This window comes from Engraulis encrasicolus, chromosome 7 (assembly GCF_034702125.1).
Source record: "Engraulis encrasicolus isolate BLACKSEA-1 chromosome 7, IST_EnEncr_1.0, whole genome shotgun sequence".
Taxonomy (NCBI): Eukaryota; Metazoa; Chordata; class Actinopteri; order Clupeiformes; family Engraulidae; genus Engraulis; species Engraulis encrasicolus.
Genome location: NC_085863.1, coordinates 3,586,628 through 3,609,560, shown reverse-complemented (window position 1 = coordinate 3,609,560; position 22,933 = coordinate 3,586,628). Strand labels below are relative to the sequence as shown.

Genomic DNA, 22,933 nt, shown 5'->3' with positions numbered 1-22,933 from the left:
CCCCCAGCAATTTCTGCTGACCAACAGCTGCAGTTAATTTGGCCACACACTGATCACTGACAACCGGATATCCTCTTTCGGATTTTGCGGAGTACGGCAATGTTTGTCGCACCCAGTGACCATGCGCAAGGGAGTTAATCTTCCATCCACTCGTGTCCTCAGGCCACGCCGCCGTTCTACACCTTGGCCAATGCATTTACCCCCGAGAGACTGTTTTTCTGTGTGCACTGTCTTTGTTCTTGCCCGAGCTGTAGTTCCATGCAGCTTTGTGAGCCTCACTACTAGGTCTGGGCAAAGAAACTCAAGAGAAAGAACAATCTCTTGGCGGGGAATGCATTGGCCACGGTGTAGTACGGGGGCGTTGCCTGAGGACACGAGTGGATGGAAAATTAACTCCCTTGCGCATGGTCATTGGTCAGTGGGTGCGATGGATACCATTTTCGTACTCCCTTGCACATGGTCAGTGGGGGCGACACCATGATGGATAATTTGTGGCCAGGTAACGGCAGCTGTTGGTCAGCAGTAATTGCTGGGGGTAATTAAGGACAGCTGACAGACATTCACGCTGTCCTATGACCTGTTCCACAGTGAATAACATTTCCGTACTCCCCTCGCCATCATTTCCTACTACGCTGTTATGACGTGAGTAAGCCCTCTTGTCTCAAGCCTCTTTGGTTTGGGAGAGCACACGTTGGCCCCACCTTCAGAAAGCTTTATCCATCATTCTGCCCATCCTCGCCATAAACTCTGTTGATTTCCTAAGTGTCAATACAGTCTATAATATGTCCTGTGACTCCTCAATGCGAGCTGCCATTGATATTGAAGCAATACATGCTCAGATTATTTTTTGACTGGTGAAACAGAATCCTGCTACAATCTCCCAGACTTCTGTGTGTTGGAGCTCCACCAGGGGGCTCCAGAACTACACACACACACACAGCGGTCTGGTAGGACCCAGGCTAGAGTGGACCAGCCGCAATGCCAGAATAACCTTTATAGCACATCACAATGTATTAATTTTAATCACAGAAGAGCAGTGAACTGCATCTGGAGGATAACTGACATGTTGTGAGTCCAATAATCAGTAATAGTGCAGAGAAAGTACCGAGAAATATTTTAAACATGTTAAGAGGCTATGCACACCACATCTGCACCCCCCACCCCCACCCCATTACTGTATTAACCCTATTTTGACTACAGGTAGTGTGATGTACTACCTTTTGTCTGGCACCTGGACAACTACCTGTGGATGTGCGCACACTACCTCCAAACACTTCACCCATATTTCCCATTGTGTTTCCTCAGCTGCTAGGTGTGAGTGGGACAGCTCTGAGTCAAGCCCTGACTCACAGGAAGATCATCGCCAAGGGAGAGGAGGTAACACTGCACTAGAGGATGACATTTTTCAGGAATTCCCGTGGGTCCCGCGGGATGGGAGTCAAAATGTTAGAAATGAACGGGAGCGGGCAGGAGCGGGAATAAAGATGAATGGGAGCGGGCAGGAGCGGGAATAAAAATGAACGGCAGCTTGAATGCCGCTTATTTTTTCTTTAAAAAACAAACAAAAAATGCCAAGTTTTTTTTTGTCAAAACGGGAGTGGGGTTGATTTTGAGTGGGAGTGGGCAGGATTGGGAGACATTCTTTTCAGGAGTGGACGGGATGGGATTTGTTTCTTTTACTCCAATCCGGGATGGGACGGGATGGGATTTTTTTTCTGGGCCCGGGATGGGACGGGAGTGAAAATCCACTCCTGTGTCATTCTCTACACTGCACTTGCAGTACATGCCATTCATACACTACTGGTCAATGACATTTAGCATTTACTAGTAGCACACGTCAGGGCAGTGCAACCACAGCTAACCTCTGTTGTATGGATAGCATTTTTATTATGTGCCTTCGCAATGGAATTCTCTTTTCTGATTGGCTGATGGGGTGACCATTCATTTCCATGGAACCGGTCAAGCGTGCGACTAAGCTAGACGTGCATAGAATCTTTGCTTGGAATGCCGACGGTATCTAAGGAATAACGCTGTAGAAACCATGCACATCGTCTACGGAATATTAAATAATCACAACATCGCCATTCCAAACTAAGATTCTAGACGCGTCTAAGTTTCAGGCCCGCTTCGTGACGCGTCTGTCTTGCTCACTAGATTCTGGTGCAGTTGGCTTGGTTAAGTGTCTGTCTTGCTCACTAGATTCTGGTGCAGTTGGCATGGCTCCTACAACTTTACAGACAGTAATAGATTTGAAAACGGTACCCAACCCTAACTGCTATAGAGCCCCCTCAGGGGTGCCGCGGAAACGTGGTTGATAAATAAATGATGTAATATAATACATATTTGTCTAAATTGATAAGTTAATGCTAGTCAGTGGAATCTTTCATCTGCCATTTACGCACAATAAAGTAAATATAGGTCGCCCCAGTCAGCTGTAACTTCGAACGTAGGTCGTGTGACGTCTCCAAATGTGTTACTTTTCTAAGCTTGTGTGGTATTGGATGCGATGCCATGTTACGGCTTGTTGGTTTGGGGTGCCTTGAAATTTTTCATGAACTGAAAGGGTGCCTCGCCTAAAAAAAGGTTGAGAAACACTGTGCTAGACAAAGCAAGACCACACCCTCAGCCACACCACCACACCATACTTATAAAACCTGCACACCAGAGGTATCCCACATGTAACCCTGGTGGCATACATACCGGTACCATAGCTGTTCCACATGTAACCCTGGTGGCATACATACCGGTACCGGTACCATAGCTGTTCCACATGTAACCCTGGTGGCATACATACCGGTACCAGAGCTGTTCCACATGTAACCCTGGTGGCATACAGTGCATACCGGTACCATAGCTGTTCCACATGTAACCCTGGTGGCATACATACCGGTACCAGAGCTGTTCCACATGTAACCCTGGTGGCATACATACCGGTACCAGAGCTGTTCTACATGTAACCCTGGTGGCATACAGTGCATACCGGTACCATAGCTGTTCCACATGTAACCCTGGTGGCATACATACCGGTACCATAGCTGTTCCACATGTAACCCTGGTGGCATACATACCGGTACCATAGCTGTTCCACATGTAACCCTGGTGGCATACATACCGGTACCGGTACCATAGCTGTTCCACATGTAACCCTGGTGGCATACATACCGGTACCATAGCTGTTCCACATGTAACCCTGGTGGCATACATACCGGTACCAGAGCTGTTCCACATGTAACCCTGGTGGCACACAGTACATACCGGTACCAGAGCTGTTCCACATGTATCACATCAGCACCACCAGCACACATCTGACAGTCATCACTGAGGAATGATATGAGGGGATTCTCTGTTTACATCTCCAGGCAACAAGCTCAATGACTGCTGCCTCATTTTCCCTATTCTGGTCATATGCTGAGTTCACACTAATATTTGAGATATGTGTGTGTGTGTGTGTGTGTGTGTGTGTGTGTGTGTGTGTGTGTGTGTGTGTGTGTGTGTGTGTGTGTGTGTGTGTGTGTGTGTGTGTGTGTGTGTGTGTGTGTGTGTGTGTGTACGTGTTTTTGTGTGTGTGTGTGTGTGTGTGTGTGTGTGTGTGTGTGTGTGTGTGTGTGTGTGTGTGTGTGTGTGTGTGTGTGTGTGTGTGTGTGTGTGTGTGTGTTTTCAGATGATCAGCCCCCTGAACTTGGAGCAGGCGATGTCGTCTCGTGATGCGCTGGCCAAAGCCGTCTACAGCCGTACCTTCACCTGGCTCGTGGCCAAGATCAACCAATCCCTGGCCTTCAAGGTGAATAAATTAACCAATCCCTGGCCTTCAAGGTGAATACTAAACACACGTACACTGTATGGGGTTGGTCTGGTCTATAGCCACAGGTCTGTACGCACACACACACACACACACACACACACACACACACACACACACACACACACACACACACACACACACACACACACACACACACACACACACACACACACACACACGCGCACACACACACACACACGCATGTGTGCGCAGGGGCGCAGTTATAGGGAGGACAAGCAAGGCATTTGCCCCAGGGCCCAAGGACCTCTTGTACTGGTGGTGGGTGGGGGCCCTAATTGTCACCTTGGCAGGCCGAATGGGGGGTACTATAAAAGTTTTTGCCCTGGGGCCCTGTGTGCAATTGGTCCGCTACTGCACACAGATGAAACTTATAAAAAACATGGCTTGAAAAGCGACTGCTACTCAGCCCCACCTTAGTAGGTATAAATTATGACAACGACAATGACTGAATCCCGTGGGAGAAGAGAAGGGAAGGGAAGGGATATCCAGCCCACTGTAATTACATCCAGCATGACCGGGATCCTGCAGCACGATTCGAGTGCACTGGGTGCCCCCTGGTGGCCAAAGAGCAGGTTGACACCCTACTGCAGCTGGCCCTTGTATGACCTCGCCATGTTTGCATGATCAGCACATCAGCAAAGGGCTGTCCAGGTTGTTTACTTATGTCAAATATTAAACAAAGCTGACAAGATGTTTTTCATTTCTTGGACATAGTTTAGAAAGTTTATAGTTGTATAGTTATCTTTTAGGGAAAAGCTAAGTTATTTTGTTAAGTCGTTGCAAGGGAGATAAAAGCAAGATAATAGAAAAAGAACAGTGAGCAAGTAAGTGTTTTGTTTTATTTAATATTCATTTTTTTTAACTGATCTGTTTCAGGATGATATTTATTATTCAGGCAAGTGCTCTTCTGTGATTGGACTATTGGACATCTATGGGTTCGAGGTCTTTCAGATTAACAGGTGAGTAACGCCTTTCTGTTTTCTTATTTATTTATTTTTTCACCCACCCCTGGTGTGAGTGTAACATGTGTAACATTACTCTTTGGCACGCTCTGTCTCCCCCATTGCCTCCTGTATAGTTTTGAGCAGTTCTGCATAAACTACGGCTGCTGTTAATATTATTGTTATTATTTTGTTGTAGTTTTGAGCAGTTCTGCATAAACTACTGCTGTTGTTGACATTAATATTATTATTTTGTTGTAGTTTTGAGCAGTTCTGCATAAACTACTGCAATGAGAAACTGCAGCAGCTGCTGATAGAGCTGACACTGAAGAGCGAACAGGAGGAGTACGAGGCGGAGGGCATCGCGGTGAGAGATTATCTATCTTTCTTTCTTTCTATCTTTCTTTCTTTCTTTCTTTCTTTCTTTCTTTCTTTTTTAATGGTGCTTCCCCATTTTTCTTTAATTTCCCTTAATTGTTTTCCATTTTGTAAATATTATAATTTCTGTAAATTAATACCCCCTGGACACTATGAGCGCCATTCATTTTTATCATAAAATGTTGCAATTTACCATCTGTTTGCATTGTCAGGTATGCGTAATTTGTAAAATAGAATTGTCCCAATTACAGTAAGAGAACATATTTGAAAACTCCGGTGGAGGTTAGTGCAAATACTTCCTGTGGAGGTGTCATTTAAAATGAACACTTGTTGCATCTTCTGCCTGTTGCATCTTAGTGGGAGCCTGTGAACTACTTTGACAACAAGATCATCTGCGACCTGGTGGAGGAGAAGCATAAAGGCATCATCGCCCTGCTGGTGAGTCAGACATGAAGACACAGTTACGATACAATACGATACGATACGATACGATACAATTATACTCTAGCATAAAGGCATCATTGCCCTACTGGTGAGATACGATACGATACGATACGATACGATACGATACGATACGATACGATACAATTATACTTTAGCATAAAGGCATCATCGCCCTACTGGTATCGTGAGATACGATACGATACGATACGATAAGATTATACTTTAGCATAAAGGCATCATCGCCCTACTGGTATCGTGAGATACGATACGATACGATACGATACGATACAATACGATATGATATGATTATACTTTAGCATAAAGGCATCATCGCCCTGCTGGTGAGTCCGACACGATGACTTCTTTTGGAATAAGCTTTCGATTTAGACCAATGTGTAGAGCTTGATCGAATGGTAGTTTCAAATCTGCTTTTGTAGAAGAAGATACCGCACACTCTTGTCCATCGTGCTGCAATTTATTTACAAAACAAAAAGTTTCAAATCTGCTGCCACTATGTTGGTTCCATTAAAAACTGCAAGTTTCCATTTGTGTATAATATTATAGGCCTATTTCTTGCCTTTTCTCCCTGTCATGTGATTGGGTTCATGCGAGTCTTAAAGGGACACTGTGCAGGAAATGGTCAAAAAAGGTACTGCAACTATGCTGCTCATTGAAACTGTGTCGCCTATTGCCAAATTTGACCTTTTCATGATAGTTTACTAAGTAATAAACTATTATTTTCTAGTATGGCCCAAGTACAGTCATTTTTGCAGCTAAAAATAGCTATTTCTGGAAATTCAAAATGGCGGACCATGGAGAAGATCCCCCTTTTCATGTATGAAAAGTGCAATTTTTCCAGTCATAACGAATACTTAGAATTTCATGGTGGTGGTAAATATTCAGGAAAAAGGTAACATTGGTGAATGGGTAGCATGAATTCTGGTAATAAACAACTAAAAATCTCATACAGTGTCCCTTTAAGGCATTTGGTTTCCATGCTGTGGAGCAGATTGTAATGAGTGTAGAAAGCAACATGGGAATTCCCAGGCCGAGAAATTCAAGAAGAAAATGAAAGTTGAAGGAAACTTTTCCAACTTCCCAAGACGTTGCATCCTCAAGTGTTCTCCTTGGATGAAGTGCTTACCGTTTTTCTCGATTGGTTTGGCTAGTTTCGTGAACCTGAGATGACATTCCTATAACCATTGGGTTATTAGGTCAAACATTCTTACACTTCTGTGAACATATACTTCCCAAAACAGCTCATTCTTACATCAGCACTAATAGTCGGTACCATAAAAGGGCATAGATCCTTCTCAATTGCTTTGGCTCATTTGCATTCATTTAGTCCTTCTGTCAAAATAAACTGGATGGTTCAGCATAACCTCATGGATCCTCATCACATGCTCATATTGCTCCAAAAACAGTTTACCCGTGTGTCAAAACTAAATTCCTTCCCCACAGATTTCATCAGTACCCTCAAAATACATTGTCCCTTTGCCATTGTGTAAGCACTGCATGTCAAAATGGTTAGATGTTTTGTAACTATGGGACTACGTTCAGCTAACAGATTTCAGCTATGTATAAAAATGAAAAAGTGAGTGAAACCCTTGAAGTTTGACAACAGAGACAATTTACCAAGGACATCAGTAACTTATTTTACTGTAAATTCACATACAGAAAGTAATGGCCATATATTACAGGTTTCTCATTGGTTTGGCTCATTTCTCAAAACAGAGATAACATTCTCAAAATAACATGGACAAGTCCCAAAGCAACTAGCAATTGCTCAAAACAGTATGTCCTTTGAAATGTCAAGAAATTAGCCAAATAACAGAGGAAACTTTACTATACACGGTTGTAAAATTATTTTCTACAAACTAATAAAGTTACAATATCATTTGGCCTGTTGAACACTGTCATGAATTTACCGTTTAATGAAATTCTTAAAATATTATGTCCTGGACTGTTTTGATAATTGTGTAGACTACTTTGATTACTTCTATTTAGACAATTCTCAGTCTAATGGTTGCCCTCTCCAAAACATGTCAGCATGATTTCATTGTGTGAGTCATCATATGCAAAGTAGTCTACACAATTGTCAAAACAGTCAAGGACATAATATTTTAAGAATTTCTTTACTGTAAACAGTAAATTCATGACAGTGTTCAACAGGCCAGATGGTATTGTAACTTTACTAGTTTGTGGAAAATCATTTTACAACCGTGTATACTACAGTTTCCTCTGTTATTTGGCTAATTTCTTGACATTTTTTCAAACGGCATTCTGTGGAAGGAATTTAGTTTCGACACACGGGTAAACTGTTTTTGGAGTGATATGAGCAAGTGATGAGGATCCATGGCGTTATGCTGAACCATCCAGTTTATTTTGACAGAATGACTAAATGAATGCAAATGAGCCAAACCAATTGAGAAGGATACAGTATATGCCATTTTTATGGTACGGACAATTTATGTGGGAGAAGGTTTAGTGCTGATGCAAGAATGAGCTGTTTTGGGAGGTATATGACATTTTGCTAGTTATCTGAACTGTTGTGCAGAAGTGTAAGAATGTTTAGCCAAATGACCCAATTTTTTTTAGAAATGTCATCTCGGTTTCAAGAAATTAGCCAAACCAATCGAGAAAAACTGTAAGTAGAGTATGTGTGTTTCCCCGTGTGTGTATGTAGGATGAAGAGTGTGTGTGTTTCCCTGTATGTTAAGTTGAGTGTGTGTATTCCTGTGTGTTAAGTTGAGTGTGTGTGTTTCCCCGTGTGTTAAGTTGAGTGTGTGTGTATCCCTGGGCCATGTGTGTATATTGGATGAGGAGTGTGTGTGTATTCCTGTGTGTGTTAAGTTGAGTGTGTGTGTATTCCTGTGTGTGTTAAGTTAAGTGTGTGTGTATTCTTGTGTGTGTGTGTGTAGGATGAGGAGTGTTTGAGGCCGGGGGATGCCACTGACATCACCGTGCTATGTAGCATAAAGAGTGTGTATTCCTGTGTGTGCCACTTGGATGAAGAGTGTGTGTGTGTGTGTTTCCCCGTGTGTGTGTGAGTGTGTGTGTGTGTGTGTGTGTGTGTGTGTGTGTGTGTAGGATGAGGAGTGTTTGAGGCCGGGGGATGCCACTGACATCACCTTCCTGGAGAAAATGGAGGACACCCTCAGAAATCACGCACACTTTGTAACGTCAGTCAACAACAACAACAACAATAACAACAACAACAACAACAACAACAACAATACACACACCCACACACACACACACACACACACACACACACACACGCACACACGCACACACACATACACACATACACACACAATACTGCACGCGTGCACACACAGACATCTATCTCTACTACTACTACTATTTTGGCCCTGCATTAGAAGTGCTGACTAGTTTGTTTTGTGTGTGTGTTGTGTAGTCACAAGCTGTCCAATGGGAAGACTCGGAAGGCAGTGGGCAGGGAGGAGTTTCGCCTGCTGCACTACGCTGGAGAGGTCAACTACAATGTCAACGGTAACATACATCTATCATGCATACATACATCCATCCTGCATACTACTACAATGTCAACGGTAATATACATCCATCATGCATACTACTACAATGTAATATACATCCCTTATCCATCATGCATACATACATTCATACATCCATCATACAACTACAATGTCAACGGTGATATACATCTATCATGCATACAACTACAATGTAATATACATCCCTTATCCATCATGCATACATACATACATACATCCATCATACTACTACAATGCCAACGGTAACATCCATCCCCTATCTATCATGCATACTACTACAATGTAATATACATCCCTTATCCATCATGCATACATCTACAATGTCAATGGTAACATCTATCATGCATACAACTACAATGTCAACGGTAACATCTATCATGCATACAACTACAATGTCAATGGTAACATCTATCATGCATACAACTACAATGTCAACGGTAACATCTATCATGCATACAACTACAATGTCAACGGTGATATACATCCCTCATCCATGCATACATACATCCATTATGCATACTACTACAATGTCAACGGTAATATACATCCATCATGCATACTACTACAATGTCAACGGTAATATACATCCATCATGCATACAACTACAATGTCAACGGTGATATACATCTATCATGCATACTACTACAATGTCAACGGTAATATACATCCATCATGCATACTACTACAATGTCAACGGTAATATACATCCATCATGCATACAACTACAATGTCAACGGTGATATACATCTATCATGCATACAACTACAATGTAATATACATCCCTTATCCATCATGCATACATACTACAATGTAATATACATCCCTTATCCATCATGCATACTACTACAATGTAATATACATCCCTTATCCATCATGCATACTACTACAATGTAATATACATCCCTTATCCATCATGCATACATCTACAATGTCAATGGTAACATCTATCATGCATACTACTACAATGTCAACGGTAATATACATCCATCATGCATACTACTACAATGTCAACGGTAATATACATCCATCATGCATACTACTACAATGTCAACGGTAATATACATCCATCATGCATACTACTACAATGTCAACGGTAATATACATCAGTGGTTCTTAACCTTTTTTTCTTAACGCACCCCCTTACTTGTGCCGAAGACAAGCCACGCACCCCAACCCAAACTTCTACACATGTATACGCACTACAAAAACGATGATAAGTGATTAATGGCATTGATCCTTGTGTGAGACACTAATCAATACCTTAATTCAGGGGTCCCCAAACTTTTTTCTCTGGGGGCCACATTATCGCTCCTGACTGTGATCAGGGGCCGGGATCAATCATTCGGGCTGTATACTAGGCCACTGCCTGTTATAGCCATAATTTCTAGCACAGCAATCGCCATTACACGCTGAAGAAGGGCTCTACCCGAAATGTTCGTAGGCGAATTAAAAGTCTGAGGAGTGCTGTCCTTCGCTTCCTTCATTCATAATTTCTAGCACAAAATAGCTCATAATTACAAGTGATTTGCAAAAGAAGTGAGTGAGTACCTCATATGTTTTTCAATTCGAAATACCACAGGTATTCCTTTTAATTTCCAATAACAGTGTTAAAAAAAATAGCAAGGAAAGGTTAGAAACATATGGTGATTGACAGTTTAGGAGTGATACAATAGAAATGGTAGGCCTGTTTATATTACAGTGAGATGAGAAACTGTCAAGACAGGAAACGTCTGGTGATTCACACTAAGTTAGTGAAAATTAAACTGTAGGAAGGCCTGTTGATAAACAAAATAAAATCAGTTCATATGGTGAGATGCAGAGAGGTGGAGGGCCGGTCAAAGGGGCCTGGCGGGCCGCATCCGGCCCCCGGGCCTTAGTTTGGGGACCCCTGCCTTAATTACTTCAAATGGGGACCAAAACATGTTTTTTTTTGTCTTAATTTGGCCTAGTTACCATGTTTGCAAGCTGAATTTTGGTCACAACCTCAACCCAAATTAAAATTCCGTGCACCCCCTGAAGTCTCTGGCGCACCGCCAGGGGGTGCCCGCACCCCAGGTTAAGAACCACTGATATACATCATGCATACAACTACAATGTCAACGGTAACATCTATCATGCATACAACTACAATGTCAACGGTGATATACATCCCTCATCCATACATCATCCATCCATCCATCCATCCATCCATCCATCCATCCATCCATCCATCCATCCATCCATCCATCCATCCATCCATCCATCCATCCATCCATCCATCCATCCAGTCGTCTATTCATAGACAGATACTGCAGGTAGATACAGTATATAAACAGATAGACAGACTGACTGACTTTTTTCGGCCCCCAAATTTCTTATTAAGAGTTTTGCTGTAAGCAGCTTCTTAGTCCAGTCACTTAGGGGGCGAACACGCCGTCAGCGACCAGATTAAGCGAAAGAGAATCGCAGGACTGTTCAGCAAAAGCCATCTGAGCGATAGAAGCGACAGCGTATGCGCGTAACACGGTAAAAGCAGAGATTCTTTAAGTATATAGAGATATGCCAATGTAATAGGTTGCTATGGGCACCTAACATGACCAGGTTCCGGTCTGCCTAAAGGGGCGTGTCATAATTCTCCTAGCATTGAATAGAACAGTCCTTAGGTCTGCCTAAAGGGGGATTTCCCCCCCTCCCCCTTGCAATAATAGAACCCGGAAACAATGGGCCAACGGAACCTCTCTCTCTCTACTCTCTCCGGTAAGAGCAGGATGGAAGCAGAGCCATACAGAGAACAGAGTTACGCGATTGGAGGACCAGGAATTAAATTGCAGCCCCGCCTTTCAGCGAGATAAGGTTGTTCCTAAAGCGGCTGTCTTCCCATAGACTCAACATAGAACCACCACATTAACAGCCAAAAATAAGGACTAACGAACTATACTGCGGGGTAATCACCACAAATATGTAAACTATCGACTGTCTCGGTGGTGATACTCACAACAGTTTTACCACCTGTGATGTTTATCTGAAGTTATTACTACGAACAGCAAGTCTTGTCATATTCCCTGCATTGCATCGCATTGCATTTGCTGTGTGCTACGCCCACTACTAGGAACTAACATTCGCAACGCTGAGCAGTACTGAGAAGCTAAAACAGCTAATTTTGCTAGCAGACAGCGGAGATCGCCTGACTCTGTTCTCTGTATGGCTCTGGATGGAAGCATTCTGACATTCCAATTGGCTGTGGCGGCTGTCACTGAATGAACAGCATCGTATCTCATTTGCATAATATTCGCTGGAGTCCAACTAGAGCAGGGATACTCAATTAAAAGTCCCCGAGGGCCAGTTTTTCAAAATTTCTCCCATTAAAGGGCCAACACGAGCCACGACCCCCCACCCCCCCCCCCCCAAAAAAAAAAAAAAAACATAACAAAAAATGATAACGCCTTTGTAAGCACAAAAACAGTGACAGGATGGGGGGGAAATTCTCTCATACGACTACAGGGCCTGGCCTGCATTTTCCTGGTTGGGTGAGGTGCCTGCCGTGCTCTCATTGCCACCCTTCATTTTTTTTTAAATGACACAAGATTATTTGTTAGCCTATATTTGCAGACTACATCCATATATTTATTTCTTAGTGAGAAAACCAATAAGCCTGAAGATAACACTTTTCAAACAAATGTTGCATATGATGACTTTGTTTATGCAGCTCTCACATAAATACTGCATAATGCAATAATATCATGGACCCAGCAAAGAGGAGGACACCTCAGGTTTTGCCAACAAGAAAATGGCACATTTGATGCAATGTTGATTACATGCAACAGCCAATAATAAATTGTCAAGTTGCTCATAACTTTGTTTGTAGTCTTAAGAGGGGCTTAGCATTCCAAACGAACTATTTGGGGACTCTTTGAAAGTGGGAAAAGTTTATCAAGCAATTCGTTTTTAAGTAGGCTACCACTAGTTAGCTGCCAGCAGAGCTCAAACACAATTTGCCTTCATTTGTGTTAGCAACTAGCTACAGCTAGTGCTAAACCAATTCGAAGTCCTAACACACTGTTTGCAATGAAATGTGGACCATTACTTTCAAAAACGAGGCAAAGAGAACTTTGTAAATTATTTATTTACAAGTTCTGATACCGCCCTCCCCTTAGTCTACCTCACAACAACCCACCCTTGTAGTCACTTCTGTTTGGAGCCTGTAGCAACCCAATGTAAGTAGGCTGCCGGATGTGAGTGCCCGGATATCCGCCCGAGTATTTACGTCTATAGGGAGGGAAAGTAATCTCATCGCCCCCTGCTGGCAACGTTCCAACCCCCTGCAACAAATGAATGTTTTTTTTCTTTGAAAAATTACATCTCGGCCCTGACGACGAAGTAGAAGTAGTGGCAGTCATATTATGGGCATGTTGGCCCGTTTTATCGAACCAGGTGATAAAATGTTCGGTTTTTCACTGATCTGAGCTGATTTTAATATTCTTTAAAAAGCTAATACAGAACTACACTGACTGGCATGTGTGGCTTGTTTACTCCATGTAATTAGCATAGCCAAATTAGCATAGCCAAACATGAGCCAGAGAGGTGGTTACTCGTCACCACAGAAGCCATCATATCTACTAGAGAATTTAAAACCATACCAAAATGATCGCGTGTATATATGTGTAATAAGAAGACAATGTGGAACTCATAGGATTACAAGAATGTGAAGATATGCGAAGAACTTGCGTTCGTTCGCGTTCGTTTGTTTCTCTGTGTTGTCAACGAGGCGCGAAGCACAGCATGCTGGGAGCTGTAGTCCATTTCCGACCAGATTGGCACAATTTCTATTTTTCTTAAAAGGGCAAAAAATGACTTGAGATTTTCACAGGTAGTAGTTCATGCTATTGTGTACGCTGAAAAATGTGTCTGGTGTTATAGTTCCAAGTCATATCTTTGTGGGATTTTTTTAAAAAAACTTGTCTATGGGAGTTTCAATAGGATCACCCTGGTGTTTGGAACGTAACCGCTAGGATCGCTGTTTTCCACTTTCCCTCCCAATTTTACCTCAGCTACTCGATTTCGGTCGTGTATTTACGACGGTTTAACCTCAGCTACTTGATTTCGGTCCGATTTGAGTCTGACTGAAGATGGAAGGGACATAGGTGCCGTGCGTAAAGAGCCCACAGCACATCGCCGTTTCGGCGACACCAGAGAGTTCCTTGATCTCCCAAATCAAAAGAATAGGCCCGGTGACCAATAACATCAAAATAATAAAACAATAAATAAAATGAAATTATAACTTAAAACCGAATTGATTTGGGTGTGAAAATCTCAACCGGGCACCCAAAGGGAATCCATCAAAAGATAAAGGCGTGACTTTCTCGTCTGCATTATTTTGTTTTTATTATCCAGGAGGACTGAGCTGAAAACTGCAGCAGTCACCTTGCACAGTTCTAGCTGCTCTGAAGCACGTGCGTGTCTAAGCAAATCATCCTGCCCATTCGCAATGTTAAATAAAAAGTTTTGCACAAGACTATAGCCTAACATTTACCCAGTCTAAATGTAGCTAGCACTCGGGAAGTTTCTGAGTTTTACTCCTTACATTAGTGAAACATAACATCAGGATATCCTACCAGTTAAAATAATATCTGGGCATAGCCTTCTCTCTGAGTTAGAAAACAGCAGCTATGCCGCTTGTGCCATTATTATTGGTGATGCCGAAACAACAAAGCCAGACATTTAGACATAGCCTACTCATTTGATTGTGCCATGTACATAACATTTAAAAGTGTCAGTGCAGAATTAAACTGGGCGCTGAATATAAATATTGGAGTCATTCTCCCTCCGTGTCTATACAGTCAGAGGCGCGCGCGCACGCTCTTACTTCTGTATTATATGAAAATATCCTAAAACGGTCACAACATCAGAGGACCTTCGTGGTGGAGGATGCGGCGGGGGCCGAGACCGAGTTGTTACGGGACACTCTAATATTATTGAAGGGACAGACCATGCTCGATACTTTACCCGGTCTAAATGTAGCACTCGAAAAGTTATGCCGCATATTATTAAGTTATATTATATTAAGTTATGCCGCAGATTATTTGGTGATGCCAACAACACGCGAAACTAGGCACATTGGAGACTACAGCCTATAATTAAGACATAGCCTATTCATTTGATTGTGCTACGTAAACTTATAAGTGTCTGTACAGAATCAAACGGGACGCTGAAATATTGGAGCCAGTAACTTCGTGTCCGGTGGATATTGAGCAGATGTGTGCGCGCGCGCACAACTAATTTCTCTCCCATCTCTTTGCTCATCAACCCTCCGATCTCCAAAAAGACACGGGCACTCAGGATAACTGTGAGCTGTTTAAATAATGTGATGCACGTTCTTCATGACATGGCATGGTTTGGCCACCCTAAATTCAACATGACTGCATTCGCACATATCGTTTAAACATCAATGATGGAATTGTCACTCTTAATGTGCAAGTATTAGATATGAAAAAAATATCCTAAAACGGTCACAACACCAGAGGACCCGTGGTGGTGTGGTGGATATTTGTGGCGGGGGCCGAGGCCGAGTTGTTACGGTAGGCTACAATCATATTGTAGAAGGGATAGTCAGGCGACACAGCGCGACTCACATCGGGCAGCTGTGGTACCGCAAAGCATTCCTGATGGTGGAAATGAATGCAAATGCATGGAAATACTCGGGCGGATATCCGGGCACTCACATCCGGCAGCCTACTTACATTGGGTTGCTACAGAGCCTGCAGGGAGAAACTGATTGAGGGGGCGGGGCACAGCACGCGTCTTCCTAGCGTCTGTGGCGCGATTTCAAAATAAGAGCCGGCAGCGCGATTAGACCTAAAAAAAAAAAAAAAAAAAATATATATTATTTTCTTTTTTTTTTTTTTAATTTTTCAAAATTATTCGAGGGCCACAAATAGGGAAGGAGGACGTAGGGTCGTAGGGAAGGAGGACGCTCCCGTTGAGGCGTGCTGAAGACGCTTCCGTTGAGGGAGGCGTGCTGAACTCGCTAACTACAAACTGTCACTCAAGTTGCTCGACTCTAGTCGCCCAAATTGCTTTTGCCTCTTCTCTCGCCAGCGCCTCAATGCTTCCGTCACTGTAATCTCTCAAGTCTGGTCTATCAGTGCCATTATACCAGGGCTGGGGGATCCTATGTCTCGGGGGCCCCGATATAATTTTAATGTTATTCAGCTTCATATGAAATATGACTTATTTTGTAAAGGAATCTTAGAAAATGCATTTGCAATATAATTAAGTTATATTCAGGGAACCTAAAGAAGGTGGTGTTTGTTCAAAAGGTGGCTGCCTTAAAGGGCCTAAAGTGGAAAAGGGGAAAATACTGGTTTGGGTTCATAGTACGGCCCTCGGAGGACTTTTATGGCCCTCGGATGAATTTGAAGTGGCCCTTGGAATGAGAAAGGTTCCCCACCCCTGCATTATACGCTAGTCCAGTTCAACTCTTTGGATGACCAGGGGTGAGTTTCTCAAAAGAGAAGTTGTTAGCCTGTTAGCAACTTCGGTAGTTGCCAATGGGAAAATGCATTGAAAACATCAAAGTAGCTAATGTAGTAAGCAACTTTGGTTTTGAGAAATTCACCCCAGACCTGCAGGAGTGAGACATGAGGGAAACTTGCTGTCGCAATCTCAACGCATGACTCCTGATGCACCGGATCCTGTACATATCTACTCATGACTACTGAATTTGAGAAAAACACCACAGACTCCGAGCAGTAGTGGTGTCAACAATGATCGATTCGGCGATCCGAATCGATGCGGGGCATGGATGATCCAGAATCGATCCGGCAATTTTTTTAAGTTTCAATTACTTCCATGGATATTTCGGGAGCAAATGAATGTTAAATTAAATAAAAGCACTTCAAAACATTGCAAGACAGATACAGACTGATACAGACTGATACAGAAAACAGCCAATAAATTGTTGCTCAGTATCTGACTACTTGTATTGCCTCATCATGACTGATTAAACATTTGCTTTGCGTTCAGTAGAAATGTAATGCATTGCAATGCATTGTAGAATTGGATCGGATCGGATCGCATAGAATCGGATCGAATGGAATCGCTACCTCCCGAATTGTGATCGAATCGGATCGTGAGGGCAGTGCCGATCCACACCATTACCGAGCAGCATGGGAGAAACATTACATTACATTACATTATATTGCATTTGGCAGACGCTTTATAACCAAAGCGACTTTCAAAAGAGGACATATTCAAGCCAACATCACCGGACACTACAGAATAAGAAAACATTACTCACATTAAACACATGCACCCATTAGTTTCCTGTCAAAATAAGTCACTGCTGTGACTAACGATGCTATAGAAGGACTGACGAATCGGATGACCTCAAGACTGAGGTTTCAACCACAACTCTTTCAGCCACAACATTTTTTCCTCGAAAGTGGAGTTTTATTTCTCTGTTCACATATGTTCATGTGTTTGGGGAAGCCATGGCTCATTGGTTAGAGCGCGGACTTCAGATCAGAGGGTTGCAGGTTCAAATACCACCCTTACCAGCACCATCTATCCATCTATCTATCTATCTATCTATCTATCTATCTATCTATCTATCTATCTATCTATCTATCTATCTATCTATCTATCTATCTATCTATCTATCTATCTATCTATCTATCTATCTATCTATCTATCTGTCTATCTATCTCCAAATAGTGCCATAGTAAAATTACAGAAATATAAAATTGAACATGTATAGCTAGCGTAACAGTCAGAATGGGACAAAGTGATATCTGCTGTCTGCTGTCTGGCCACAGTATGATGGACATTATAGCTCGCGCTGGTCACTGGCTTCATGAATGAATTCATGAATTTATTTGTCCATTCTCAATATAAACCATGGTAAAGCAAACTGAACCATATAATATATAATAACACAACAAAGCACTAGGGCTTATTTCCAGTGTGGCCCCCTAAATCAAAACGTCATGCAAGTTTCAATTTCCTTCCTTCATTTTTCTCTTTATTTTTAATCATCGTGTTTCCATTAAGTGGTTATGTAATCTAGCGGTGTTGGGTAAGACTTGCGGTTGGCTTGGTCTGGGGTTGGGGAGACCCTGTCTGCTGACTGCCGGTTGTAAGGTGTCTCGGCCGTTCCGTTCAGGTCTTGTGGTCACTTCCCATTCTCTCTCCCTCTCTACATTCCTCTCATGTCTCTCTCTCTCTCTCTCTCTCCACACTGGTCTCATTTCTCTCTCTCTCACTCTCTCGCTCTCTCTCTACTCCTCTCATGTCATTCTCTTTCTCTCTCGTCTGCTTGCAGGATTTTTGGACAAAAATAACCACTGGTCTCATGTCATTCACTCTCTCTCGCTCTCTCTCTCTCTCTCTCTCTCTCTTTCCACTCCACTCATGTCATTCTCTCTCTCTCTCTCTCTCTCTCTCTCTCTCTCTCTCTCTCTCGTCTGCTTGCAGGATTTTTGGACAAAAATAACGATCTTCTCTACAGAAACCTCAAGGAGGTGAGACACTACAGGAAGTGAGAATACGCTGATGACTCACACCCACACACACACACACACACACACACACACACACACACACACACACACACACACACACACACACACACACACACACACACACACACACACTCACACACACACACAGACACTCTTACACACACACGTATAAACACACGCACGCACGTATGAACGCACACACGCATGTATGAACGCACACACACACGCACGTATGAACGCACACACGCATGTACGAACGCACACATGCACGTACGAACGCAAGCATGCACACACACATAGAGTCCTGCATGTACACAAACAAATAAACAAGCACACACACGCACGCACACACACACACACACACACACACACACACACACACACACACACACACACACACACACACACACACACACACACACACACACACACACACACACACACACACACACACACACACACACACACACACATACAGAGTATTTCCCATTGCTACAATACTGTTTGAGGAAGTCCCTGAGGAACTTGTGTGGGGTGTATGTGTATGTGTGTGTTGGTGTGGGTGTTTGAGACCGTGTGTGTGGGTGTGTGTGTGGGTGGGTGCTTGAGACTGTGTGTGTGGGTGTGTGTGGTGAAGGAGCGTGGCCGTTTTCAAGTGACTGAGTGAGTGTCCCCCTGGCCTGACTTGTGGTTTGCAATGGGAAAATACTATGGATTACGGCCTGTGTGTGTGGTGTGTGAAACGCGAGGGAGTGAGTGAATGAGTGAGTGAGTATTTCAGTGAGTGTTGAGAGTTGAGTGAGTGAGAGAGAGAGAGAGAGAGAGAGTGTGTGAGAGTGAGTGTGTGTGAGTGTGCGTGTGCATGTGCGTGTGCGCGTGAATGAGTGACTAAGCGGCCAGAGCTGACGTGTGTGTGTGTGTGTGTGTGTGTGTGTGTTTCAGGTCATGTGCCTATCGGAGAACCCCATTATGAGCCAGTGCTTTCACCAGGAAGAGGTCAACGACCAGAAGCGTCCGGACACGGTACACACACACACACACACACGCACACACACACACACACGCACACACACACACACACACACACACACACACACACACACACACACACACACACACACGCACACACACACCGAGATTGAAGAGGTAACACACACACACACACACACACACACACACACACACACACACACACACACACACACACACACACACACACACACACACCGGGATTGAAGAGGTAACACACACACACACACACACACACACACACACACACACACACACACACACACACACACACACACACACACACACACACACACACACACACACACACACACACACACACACACACACACACACTTTGGTATTTCTGGATCATCACACAGGGAAGGATTACAGATTCAAACATTATTAGAAATATTCTGCAGATTAGCAAGTATGATGAAATCAGAATAATAAGTCCATGAGTCTCTATGGATAGATGTGACATCTCCGTCTCCAAATGGACAGGCTCCCAATTATGCCAGAAACTGAATAGTATTGGCCTCTCTCTACACTCTTTTTGCTTAATCCACACAGTTGCAAGCCTCACATGACTAGTTTATGTATGTTTCCAAGGCTCCCAAACACAAGTACAACAAGGACGATTTGCACTTATACTGATCCAATTTGGATCCAAGAGACAAGCAAGGAAGCAAACATTCTGGCAGAGGTCAAATGATAGGATGACACATTTTAAAGATTGTAGCACTCAGCATTTTAGGTTTAGCAAAATATCTTCGTCTCCATATGTGCAAACTACCACACACACACACACAAACACATACACACGCACACGCACACTTACGCGCGCACACACACATGCAAAGACACCCACGCAGACACCCACACACACACTATCCAACTATCCCTATAGGGACTTGCCACCCACTCCAATTCACAGTAACCCGAAACTAATGCTGAAATGAGCCCAAACCAAACAATCCCTAATTCCACAGATTTCTAAAGCTGCGTGTAAGAAATGACCTTCGCTACCCGAGAAGTCAAAATCGCTGCAGAAGTTTCACTCTGAGTTCGGATTATTCACTTTCGAGGTGACATTGGCATGTTTGCCTTGTCAGACTGGGACATTCAGAGATGTGAACATTGCAATTGCAATCGTACAATAACACCAGAGATTCTATAAGTATAGAGATATGGCAACATAATAGGTTTCTATGGGCACCTAACGTGACCAGGTTCCGGTCTGCCTAAAGGGGCGTGTCATAATGCTCCTAGAATGAATAGAACAGTCCTTAGGTCTGCCTAGGTCTGCCTAAAGGGGGATCCCCCCCCCCTTTGCAATAATAGAACCCGGAAACAATGGGCCAATGGAACCTCTCTCTCTCTACTCTCTCTGGTAACACCGGCGACCGGCGGGTTCGATTCCATCCCGAGGTCCTTTGCCAATCCTTCCTCATCTCTCTCTCCACGCTCATTTCCTGTCCTACACCCTCAAACTGTCTTATCTCAAATCAAAGCATAAAAAGGCCCAAAATATCTTTTAAACAAGTCTGGCTCTCTAACTTCTCCATGTGTGCTCCGTACTTTCTTGGATGCTACCCAGTTCATAATCAGCCTGGCTCTTGACATTACATTACATTACTGTACATTACATTACATTACATGATTACACTTAGCTGACGCTTTCATTTGTTCAAAGCGACTTACAACTATTATTTTTCAGGGTATTGGTTACAGTCCCTGGAGCAATGTGGGGTTAAGTGCCTTGCTCAAGGGCACTTCAGCCATGGATGGAGATGTAGGGAGAGGTCAGGGGGATTTGAACCGGCAACCTCTAGATTGAAAGACCAACTCTCTAACCACTAGGCCACGGCTGCCCATTACAGGGTATTGGTTACAGTCCCTGGAGCAGTGTGGGATTAGATGCCTTGCTCAAGGGCATTTCAGTTATGGCATGTGTGAGGGAAGGAAGGGTTGGATTCAAACCTGCAACCCTGTGATCTAAAGCCCAACACGGCTGCCCTTGTCTCTGCAGGCTGCTACCCAGTTCAAAGTCAGCCTGGCTCTCTCTCTCTACCTGTCCTTGTCATTGCAGGCTGCTACCCAGTTCAAAGTCAGCCTGGCTCTCTCTCTCCCTTGTCATTGTATTGCAGGCTGCTACCCAGTTCAAAGTCAGCCTGGTTCTCTACCTTGTCTCTGTGTTGCAGGCTGCTACCCAGTTCAAAGTCAGCCTGGCTCTCTCTCCCTTGTCTCTGTATTACAGGCTGCTACCCAGTTCAAAGTCAGCCTGGCTCTCTCTCCCTTGTCTCTGTATGTCAGGCTGCTACCCAGTTCAAAGTCAGCCTGGTTCTCTACCTTGTCATTGCAGGCTGCTACCCAGTTCAAAGTCAGCCTGGCTCTCTCTCCCTTGTCTCTGTATGTCAGGCTGCTACCCAGTTCAAAGTCAGCCTGGTTCTCTACCTTGTCTCTGTATTACAGGCTGCTACCCAGTTCAAAGTCAGCCTGGCTCTCTCTCCCTTGTCTCTGTATTACAGGCTGCTACCCAGTTCAAAGTCAGCCTGGCTCTCTCTCCCTTGTCTCTGTATGTCAGGCTGCTACCCAGTTCAAAGCCAGCCTGGTTCTCTCGCTTATCATTGCAGGCTGCTACTCAGTTCAAAGTCAGCCTGCCTGGCTCTCTCTCCCTTGTCTCGGTATTGCAGGCTGCTACCCAGTTCAAAGTCAGCCTGGCTCTCTCTCTCTCTGTCATTGTATTGCAGGCTGCTACCCAGTTCAAAGTCAGCCTGGCTCTCTCTCTCCCTTGTCATTGTATTGCAGGCTGCTACCCAGTTCAAAGCCAGCCTGGTTCTCTCGCTTATCATTGCAGGCTGCTACTCAGTTCAAAGTCAGCCTGGCTCTCTCTCCCTTGTCTCTGTATTGCAGGCTGCTACCCAGTTCAAAGTCAGTCTGGCCAGGCTGATGGAGATCCTGATGTCCAAGGAGCCGTCCTACATGCGCTGCATCAAGCCCAACGACGGCAAACAGCCAGGTGAGATCAATACACTTGCTGTGTTAATTCAACACTTAGGATCAACATAGTGTGTAGTGTTAAATTCGACTGTAAGTTTCGAATTAGTGTTAATGCAAGATTTCGAATACAGCGCTCCTCTATTTAATGCATCTGGCCCTCCCTTGCAGTCACACAGTATATAAATACAGGATGTAAAATAGGATTGCTGTTACAGATGTAATTGCGTTAAACTTCGGCTTTTTTCACACACCTCAGCTAGCTGGTGCGTCGGAGATGGCCCATGGGTAACTCAGCAA

The 22,933-nt window shown here is 43.7% G+C and overlaps 1 protein-coding gene across 1 annotated transcript in view; it reads left to right on the top strand.

Moving 5' to 3' along the window:
• myo1ca (myosin Ic, paralog a) overlaps nucleotides 1–22,933 on the top strand; it is a 97,787-nt gene that overhangs the window by 26,810 nt on the left and 48,044 nt on the right. Inside the window, exons 9-18 of the mRNA XM_063202715.1 lie at nucleotides 1,306–1,377; nucleotides 3,662–3,781; nucleotides 4,700–4,782; nucleotides 5,026–5,131; nucleotides 5,500–5,580; nucleotides 8,677–8,768; nucleotides 9,008–9,102; nucleotides 18,576–18,622; nucleotides 19,565–19,645; nucleotides 22,550–22,655. Of these exons, the coding sequence (XP_063058785.1) occupies nucleotides 1,306–1,377; nucleotides 3,662–3,781; nucleotides 4,700–4,782; nucleotides 5,026–5,131; nucleotides 5,500–5,580; nucleotides 8,677–8,768; nucleotides 9,008–9,102; nucleotides 18,576–18,622; nucleotides 19,565–19,645; nucleotides 22,550–22,655 (883 nt within the window). The remainder of the gene's footprint in view (nucleotides 1–1,305; nucleotides 1,378–3,661; nucleotides 3,782–4,699; nucleotides 4,783–5,025; nucleotides 5,132–5,499; nucleotides 5,581–8,676; nucleotides 8,769–9,007; nucleotides 9,103–18,575; nucleotides 18,623–19,564; nucleotides 19,646–22,549; nucleotides 22,656–22,933) is intronic.